Source organism: Hippichthys cyanospilos, chromosome 1 (assembly GCF_059441005.1).
Source record: "Hippichthys cyanospilos isolate Australia breed blue-spotted pipefish chromosome 1, RoL_Hcya_1.0, whole genome shotgun sequence".
NCBI lineage: Eukaryota > Metazoa > Chordata > Actinopteri > Syngnathiformes > Syngnathidae > Hippichthys > Hippichthys cyanospilos.
This window is the reverse complement of record NC_142369.1, coordinates 13536030-13546088: the sequence shown is the minus strand read 5'-3', so window position 1 is coordinate 13546088 and position 10059 is coordinate 13536030. Positions and strand designations below refer to the sequence as shown.

At 38.0% G+C, this 10059-nt stretch overlaps 1 protein-coding gene across 1 annotated transcript; it reads left to right on the top strand.

Moving 5' to 3' along the window:
• Nucleotides 1-1786: 1786 nt before the first annotated feature.
• lhx6b (LIM homeobox 6b) lies at nt 1787-5561 on the top strand. Its single transcript, XM_088418279.1, has 8 exons — nt 1787-1923; nt 3262-3411; nt 3624-3745; nt 3870-4090; nt 4354-4454; nt 4865-4960; nt 5042-5243; nt 5347-5561. Exons 1-8 carry the CDS (start codon nt 1921-1923, stop codon nt 5430-5432), a joined length of 981 nt encoding a protein of 326 aa, XP_088274405.1. The 5' UTR covers nt 1787-1920; the 3' UTR covers nt 5433-5561.
• Nucleotides 5562-10059: the final 4498 nt, after the last annotated feature.

Sequence of the window (10059 nt, the reverse complement as noted above, 5' to 3'; positions counted from 1 at the left end):
GAAGGCACTGCTAGAAAAGATTGAAAATAATTTACCATAGGGACATGTTCAACCTAGGAATGTCCTCTGGGCCTATTTTAAAGGGTAGTGCTGTTAGACACCATCAGCACATCTTTTCTGGCAACCAAGGAACTCCAGCCAAGTCTTTCTCTTCCGGCTTAACCAATCAGCTCCCAGCCAGTTAATCACCTCCTTCCTAAATTCTTATTTGTCTATGAAGGGGCCATTGTACTTACGATAGGTGCACTTTTTCCCGTAGAAACCTGTGCGGGTGCAGTCGCACTCATTGCTTTCAGTGCCAAACCGCATGCAAACCACTGCGTTGTGACATGGGTAGTAGCGACAAGGGCTGATTGCAAAGGAAGAAAGTGGGAGTAAGTGCATACATGGTGCTTACACTCCATATCCATCCATCCATGGCATCCGCCCGACAAAGCAACTTAAGTACAGTAACAATTTGTCAATTGTTACTTCTCTAACGTATGCAACACAGGAAGTATACATATCATCAAACCTTTCCGATCATATTTCCAGCGCACTTCCTGTGTAATGACACGCTCCGGCTTTGTAGCTTCCTTCTTGACGCTGAACATATATTCTGGAGTGGAAGACAAGTACAGGATCAGGCAAAATGATCTGACACATTTGGCGGTTTAATAAAAGACATATAAAAAAAAAGAACAAAAAAGTGCTTTTATTTTTAAAAAGTACATATAATGCCATTTTTTTGTTTTTGTTTTTGTACGGTGCCATTATTTTTGGTTTCTTTTTCAGTTGATGCCATGAATTGGACTGGTGAACATCGCGCTTTCATTGCGGAAACGTTTATCAAAACAAACGAATCTGTAACTGAAACACATTGAGCGTTGCGATGTTAATTCCTTTATTTAACCGGGTAAAAAAAACATTAAGATTAGAAATATTATTTCCAAGATTGACCTTCATTGTGTTTCTCATCAGCCGATTTCTCTATAGTTCTTACAGCTATACCAATCACCTTTGTTCTTAACTCATTGACCACAATTGCCAGCTGTAGATGTCAAATATATATTTTTAATGGGCCTAGCGGTCAATTAGTTCAATATGGGCAGTAGCACTTTTCCCCCATTCCTCAAGCATCTGCTCACCTTGTAGAATTCTAACTAACACGTGGCTAAAATCTTATAGCCACTGCTATGTCCTCTTCGGTGTCTTTCAAATCAATGTTACTTCCCATTGCACCACGAAGCCCATCTATACAGCACACTCCAGGACCAGTCAACACATTCCCAACACTTACCTTAATCTGCATGACCTGCTCAGCATTCTTGCTATCTGTCTCTGTCTGGTCAACCTGTAAAGACTTTCTCTCTCTTTCCTGTTCAACTTAGCACATATGATCACATAAAGTTCTCTTTTGCTACTTGTTTATTTTTTTGTTCACATATTTTTGAAAGGAGAACCTCTCACATCTCTGGATAATTTCCCTGTTGACATAGCATAAGTTGTGTTTGAATGCAGCTCTAATGACTCACAAAAAAAGTGTTACAATCAGGCTCTTTTCATGCGCCACTATTGTCTCCCGTCAATGGCCCAATCTGCATTTGCAGCCTCTTCACTTTTACACATTTAAGTGCACGTTCAATGATGAAATGAGCTATTAACGCGCACCCCCCCCATCCGCACCCTCCTTGATTGGCACATGAAATTGACACTCTCTTTTCAATCCATCACTAATTGCACTCGTATTTAGTCTTTAAATCGATCTGATTTTTTCAACAAATTGCATCAAATCGTCTTCTGTGGGGTTTAAATTCCCTGACGACACTGTTTCTTTTTACAGTTATTAGTTTTAGAAGGAGCCGGAAATATAATGTGCAAAGTGAGCTGCGCGGTTTGTGCATTATTACTGAGAAGTGGGCAGCCCTCAAGAGACAAAACATGGTGAGTTGCTTTGCTTTTAAAAGATTTGCATGCAAAATATTTCACACCCAAGATTGAAATAATCTATGGGGCAGGAGTAACATTAAAAAAAAAAGTATCATTTTAAAGCCTAAAATAAAATAATTTTGGATATTCCTGATTCAAAAACATAGTTTCTGTATATGTGAAACAAAATGAAAAAAAATTAAAATGTAAAATAGAAAATGTTTCTTTATAAAACAAAATAACATTATAAAAGCCCAGTCAAGCTCTCATGGTGTTAAATAGCAAATACTGTAACTGTGTTTAGTCAAACATAATTGAATACAAAAGCCTGTATACATCATTAAATATTCTTGGCAATATATTTGATAGACTAAAGTCATGCTCAATTTGTACGTGACCCAGTAGATATGGACATAAATTAAAAATCACATTATTTTGTTTATATTTTTTAAAATTGTGTGAAGCAGAAAATTGATGTATTCAAGTCAAACGATAAAAATCTCAGAATCTTACTCAATGTGTGGAAAAATAATTTACTATATTGTATTTTTTATGGTATAAGTGATTTTGAAAATGAATCTCTAATATGTAGTAGGGATATTTAAAAATGGAAATTCATCTTAATTTAACAAATATTATATAATTTTAGGCAGGTATTAGGGTTCATTTATTTTATTGGCTTTATTTTGTAGGAGAATATTTCTCAGCAATTAAATGTATATTTAAATTTATTGTGTTTTAAAATACATTTTATACATACATTACATTTCATAAGTGCAATTTATAATTTGTGTAATGGAGTTTTTAAAACTATGATTGCATTTTTAATATACGCACATTTTTAATACATACAGTAAAAATACAGTACATACAACAATTTTTTTTGGAATAGATTAGTGAAAATATACATTTTATAAAATACGTCATAGGAAATATTGTACTTACGAATATATAACAAATAATAGACTTTATTTGCCAGTTACATTTTGTAAATATTTTAGACCGATTTATTATTTTTTCTTTTAAATGGTTATAGTTTCTAATATAAGTATTTGCTAAAAACTACACCAAACATTCATAAATGTAATTTAGAATAAAAAAAAGCACATTCTTTGGGGAGAAAGGATTATATTACTCATTTCCAAACGTGTGTTCTGATGTAGTGTGCAATATATGCAGATTTTTTTAATAAAAAATATTTAATAGTTCATGAAAATAAATGAGCTGGTTTGTGCAGTAAAATATATCACGGTACGATAGTATATTTCAAAACAACACCACACTTTAAGGGGGTAACACTAAACGTAGTGTGATGTACTGCGCACCTGAAACACACCGGCACTTCTGCCGTAGTCCAAGCCGGGGGTGAGGGGGAAGGCTTGTGTACGCGGCCCTCAGCAGGACACCTGTCACTGCTGTCCTCCGGCGGCTGAGAAGCCTCAGCAGCGTCCACAGCTCTGCGCCAGATGCGGCGCAGACATCCACGACCGATACCTGCTCAAGGTCAGCATTCACACAAAAACACATTTTCAATTTATTGTGTGTGTGTATGTATGTTTTTAAAGGGGTAGCGTGTAAGATTTAGACTCTTTTTCATTACGGACAGCAGGAGGTGCTGCAATATAATGTAATGATTCGTTTTTGAAACTTACAATCATTTAATTTATTGTTTTTTAATGAAAAACGGTCTAAATCTTACACACTGTCCCTTTGAGGTGAACGAGCATCACTGGCATTTGGGCTGTTTAGAGTGCTCCGTGTGCAGGACTTCACTGTGCCAGCAAAGCAGCTGCTACGTGAAGAATAAGCAAGTCTACTGCAAGCATGACTACTTCAGGTAAGACAAATAAAACAAACTACAGAAAATATGATTTCTGTATAAAATGCATAAGATAGCTGCTTAACTGAAATAAATTTGTTTATCAAGGTGTTGATTTTCCCAATGGTGCCATGTTGTGTAGCAGGTTTGGCACTCAGTGCACCCAATGTGGCCGTCACGTGTACGCCAGCGACTGGGTACGGCGGGCTCGGGGAAGCGTTTACCATCTTGCCTGCTTCGCCTGTTTCTCCTGCAAACGACAGCTATCCACGGGCGAGGAGTTTGGCCTCGTAGAAGGCAGAGTGCTCTGCCGTGCCCACTACGACGCTGTGCTGGACAACCTGCATAGGGCCGCCCAAAACGGTATGGTCCCAAAAGGTGGTTGACTAGTTAAAATCTCAAGGCTAGTGTAGAAGTATAATGTAGTAAGGAATCACAACAGTACCAGATAATCCAATACATCTCGAGCATATAGCGGCCAGCACGACAAGCTAGCATAATAAGGAATCCCAACAACTCCAGAGCATCATAGGTTTTCCTCGTAACATGTCCGAGCATATAGCGGCTAGCGCATAAAGTTAACATACCAACCCAAATCTTCAGTCATGCTCCTCTTGCCCCTGCAGGAATCGGTCTGACCCTGGAGGGGGCTTTGCCCACGGACCAGGAGAGCCAGCCTAAACCTGCTAAGAGAGCACGAACGTCGTTCACGGCAGAGCAGCTTCAGGTACAGTATGTGGCATTATTGAACAGTCCATACACTTAGGGTAGATAAGGGCTCTGTAAACTAAGACCCGGGGGCCATTTGTGGCCCACCGTCCATTTTTAAGGGGCCCACCACATATAATAAAAGTGATTTGCTACAATTTTAGTTTTACATAGTTTTACAGTATGTGGCCTGCAAAAATGCTGATTTGACTTCAGGTTTCTTGCTAAAATGCCAAACTTGCAAGTAGTCTTCAACTTTTAAAAATTATGAGGAAAAAAAAAACATTTTTTATCCCCAATCTTTCTTTTGAACAGTTTTTGCAGGCCTCTGATTTCATAACACTTCAAATCAGTCATACCGGCCCTCTAATGGAAACTATAACTATAATGTGTTCCGCGATAAAAATGAGTTTGACACACCTGGTTTAGGTGATGCAGAGCCAGTTTGCCCAGGACAACAACCCTGACGCGCTGACACTGCAGAAATTGGCTGAAATAACGGGACTGAGTCGGCGGGTCATACAGGTACAAACTGATACCTTAGAAATAAAAAGAGTGAAAACTCCAGTCAATTAAGTGGATGCTAATATGTGGGTTTTGTCGCAGGTTTGGTTCCAGAATTGCCGCGCTCGCCACAAAAAACAACCTCGTCTTCCTCTTCCGCCTGCTATGAGTGGATTCCACCATCAAAGCTTTTCTTTGACCAGGAAGTCCTCCTCTTCTTCCACCTCTATACATGAAGACCACAACCAGCTGTCTTTCATCAGTGCAGGAAGGCATCTACTGGCCCAGCACCGTTATCTGGACAGTAAGACATTTTGATACAACCCCAGCAGTATAACTGCTTACCTAAATACCTTTGTCTATCTACAGTATATAAACCACCCACATGTATCATTTTCTTCCTGCAGATCATTCATTCTTAGCAGTTGCAGCTTCACCAGGACACTTGGGCCATCCCGGCTTCCTTCAACCACAAATGCCCATTAGTCACTGACATTCTGCATCCACTTCGCGACATTACATCATAACATTTGCACTACCAGTCAAAGTTTTAAGAGGAGCGCCACTGATGACCGCCACACAACCATGCAGTCAAGAGATTAGGATATTGTACTCCACTGTGACGAAAGAAGCTGTAAGGTGCTAAAAAATGAGAATAGCATACACCTAAGTGCCAATAGCAAAAAACATAAAAATAAATAAATAATAATAATAACTAGAGTTGGCACTGTGACTTAAAGCCAGAGTGGAAAACCTCAAGAATGTCGGATGCATGTAAAAAATAAATAAATACAAAAAAAGACTGCAGTTCTTTCTAAAGGGCTTTCATCATAAAAATGATTTGGCAAATAATCGTAGCTCTAGAATGGAAAGTCCACATCATTGGAACGACTATACCAGTAGTTTTTGTATGTTGTTGAAGAGCGCATACGCAACTTTTAACGTAATGTCATTGTGTCATTGTGACAAAATGGATAAAAAAAAGTACTTAGTGTCCACTAACCGATTGCTTGTACATTCTGATGTAAATAGCTATCGAATAAATAGAAGGATGTCTTTAAATGTGTGGCGTTGATGTGAAAAGTGCATTTACTAAGTGGTAAACGTACACATTACCACCACCGATTTGGGGTGATCTATACGTCTAATGGCCATTGATTCTGACACTTTATTCGAGCTCTTGGCATCTAGGATCTAGACTACACATCACATCAACTGAAAGCCAATACTATAAGGATGGTGTGGCAACAATTCTTTAAAGTACTGTATAATTTAATTTTTTTATAAAGTGCTCCCCGAACAGCTTTGGACAAGGCAAATAGTTAAAGATTTGAAAACATTTTGGAATAGTCAGAGATCCCGCAACCCACCAGAAAATCTCTGCATCTGCACCGAACATCAAAACTAAAACATTTGTTATAAGATTACCATTTCCAGAGCAGTTATTTGGTTATCAATTACATGAATAGGGTCACAATGTGAAATTCATTCCATCAATTCCATCAAAATTTCTTCATAATGTAAGTATTAATCTACAATTCAAGGCATGTTTTCAATTAAACTTTCTTTTAATTTCACTAAAGTAGTTAGACTGATGTCACTGTTTGAAACTCTGTGGCATTACCAATCACAATTAGGGCCACACTAAGCTAGGCACAAAAGCAGCCATCTTGCTGAGAAGAGCAACGCTGATCATCTCGACACAATTTTGGGCCACCTGCCAGCACTACACCGTGAAAAACAAATTAGCGTCAAAGCACGAAAGACTGAATTTATCGTTTAAGGTGCTTGTGATGGTTCCTCAGAATCTTCGCAGGGCGTCCCTGCCGTGATTGGCAGCTTGGAGTGCCCGGACATGAAAGCAGAACCCCTGCACTATTGAATACACCCCTGATTGCACAGCAATCACATTCATGATATGACAAACTGAATTGTGCTGATGTGCTGTTGGTTTTTTCAGCGCTCTGTTAAAGGTGGCTGCTATCATGACTAACTAACTGGCGGAGTTAGTTATTTAGTACATCATATAAGACTGCAGGAGCGCCTTGACATACCGTACAGCGCCTTGATTTGAATTTTTCAAGATATTTTCAAGATCTGTGACCCATCGGTTGGACGACAGATACCGAGGGAAACTTTCAATATTCACACTCTATGACACAGTTCTTCTTCTTCTTCAAAAAAAAAGAGTAATAACAGAGTAGAGGACAGAATAGGATCGAATAGCAATTGGTGTAGCATGATATAATGCTGCAATCCAATTCATTGTGCTGTTCCTTAAATTGGGACTAGCTTGACCAACAGGAGGCGGTATGGCAGTCATGAACACAAAAAAATGATAAGACCTCTGCTGTTGTAAATAATAAGAGTTGATGTGTTAGAAACCTATACACTGGCACCTAAAAGTTCAGGAAAACCAACCTAAGAATGTGTAGTGTGATTTGTATCCACAAGAGGACAGTACTTGCTCAGAACATCTCACTGTACTATGGAAATAATAATTGTCAGCTGAATTGCAGAGACATCAAACAAAGGTAGGGAATGTAATAATGTTATTAATTTTGCCACAAAAATGGAAATAAATGTTACGGCTAATAAATATCTATACTTAATGTAACGTGTTTGCCTTTAAGGGTGATTTGAAAATGGAAAATGTTTGAGGAGGGTTTACTAGGAGGGTGATTTGAAAATGGAAAATGTTTGAGGAGGGTTTACTAGGAGGGTTTTTTTTCCTGTTTTTTTTTTTATGTGTGTTGGGTATTATGTTGCCCTGACTAATGTAAGTTAAGAATAGAACAAATGTGTGCGGAAGGGATTGTGTATAATGGAAGTTACTGTACGTGAGTCACTGAACCAGGTCAGTCAGTCACGGTCACATGATCTCCCCCGGAGACTACGTGGGTATCACACACGCACACGCGCACACGCACACAAACACACAACACACACACCTTTATTTCCACTCAAATTATAATTGCACTCTCACGCCACGGTATAAACATATATTGCATATATTATGTAGTACATGCACCTGGTTTTAAATTATTTTATTTTCGATAGAAAAAAAAATACAATAAGTACTAATGTCAAGTAATTTTAAGGCACATGTAATTGCATGATGTTGATGGTGAATTGTTTCTCTTTCATTTACAGAATAAAAATAATTTAAAAAAGGAAATTTACCCAAACCATACAAATATAGATACTGTGTTGCAAGTATAGACAATGAAATGATGTTTAATCTATCCATCTATCCATCCATTTTCTGAACCACTTCACTAGGTCCATGGATATCTTTTTATTAAATTTGGATTGATACAATTTTTTAATTTTGATGAATTGTTTTTTAAATTACTTTAATGGGTTTTAATACAGTACATTGGTCATACAAGCAACATTTACATTTGTTAATTGTATTTAATTGTATTTTATTAAAAATTATTAAAGTGAAAGTTAGGTCCTAAGAACATGAATATGTTTTATGTGGTCCTATTCGTCTAAAGTCTGTACACATATTTTGATTTATGTTAAATTTGAGGAATATTAATTGTTCCGCAAAATCCACCCATTTTTATCTTTCTCATGGAGTGGCCATTTTTGAGCACTTAATGTCGACTGAAAATTACATCACATTTGGTCAAGGTTCACCTATCGACTGATCCTGGGTCACCCGTGTTCGGGTTTGATCATGTGACATTCGCAAAGTAGAAAAACTTAATGTCGAAATGTTTGTGTGGTTTATGAAACGGGAGCTCAAGTCAAACCATTTTATTACATTACTACTAACGCTGTTGCATGGAACTGAGAAAATAAATGCTTAAATTGTTGCTTTTCTATATTGTCATATAAATGTAATATAATATAGTTAAATACAGTAAATTATAGGTAGTAGATTACTGATGAATCCAGTCTGGTCAAAAATTTTCATGTGGATAAATATGCTTTGTGGCGAGGGATAGCTTACAGGAAATGTAAGTCAATACGGCCCGAACATACAGTGGAAGAGTCAATATGGCTGCGTGTGAGTTTTGTGCACGCAAAACCTGCTTTCTACTTCAGATGGGAAACGCCCTTTCATTTCTCAGGGGTCTTTGCTTTCTTCTCATTCTTTGGAGCCTTTGTTCCCATCGCCAGGGCCACGGCTTCTCACGTCCCCATCTTGTCGGCCCATTGTTGTGAGAGTACAAATACCCTGCTGCCGCACTTAAATTGCTTTTTCAACATTGGTCTAGGTGTCTAAATATGAATAATTTCATTGACTTTATATATTTACTGCCTTTGCGTTTGAATACAGGCATCTGTACTTTCAACTATTTACATTGTTAAAAGAGGCTTGGTTTTTTTTCAATCTTCGTGGATGTCATGTGAAAAATAGACTTCAAACTAGTCGCTTTCACTTAATTTCACTTCAATTTCTGGGTCTGTGTAGCAAGAGTGCTTTGGATAACCACCTGGTCAGGTGAAAATTTCAATCATTTTAATTTATTGACGAAATGTGGGAAGTCTATTACGTACAGTCATCCGTGTATAGTGTCGTAAAGCTGTCCATCTATCTTATACTGCCCCCGGTGTCTGAGAATGGCAGCAGCGCACTGTACACTGAGATGGACGAGAGTGTGACAAAAGCTGATTAATCTTTTTAAATCTATGTAAATCTAGCATTACTGTATAGTTTTATAACACATAATATCATACAATGTTATTTTTTTATTAGAAAAAAACTACAAATGTTTCAGGGAGGCTGGAATGGATTGAATGCATTTTCTTTTATTTCTATAGGTAATCAAGGATTTCTTAAGGCACCAATGTATCTGTACTTCTACTTAAGTACTGAGAAATTTTGTCATTGAGGATTAGTTCAGAGGCAAAGTAGTCCACACGTGTGCATTATCTCTATGTTGAAATGCTTCCTGCAAATTTCAATCTAGTTGTAATTCAATTCATTCTTTTCCTGGCTCACAATCAACTATTCTTCCTTGCCTGTTGGTAAGCGACTTTTTCTACCTCTGGGGTTTCGAGTTGCCGCCTCCTCCTGCTCTTCCCCCCTCCTCTACCTTGCAGTCTCCACCCTAAGGGACAGAGAGGCGATCGTGTGCAGCCGCACTCACCTGAACAGCCCC

Bases quoted from the DNA above. Each gene is read 5' to 3' on its own strand.
- lhx6b (XM_088418279.1), top strand. The intron at 3,412-3,623 runs GTCAGCATTCAC...TGTCCCTTTGAG, and splicing joins ACGACCGATACCTGCTCAAG to GTGAACGAGCATCACTGGCA. The intron at 4,961-5,041 runs GTACAAACTGAT...GTTTTGTCGCAG, and splicing joins TGAGTCGGCGGGTCATACAG to GTTTGGTTCCAGAATTGCCG.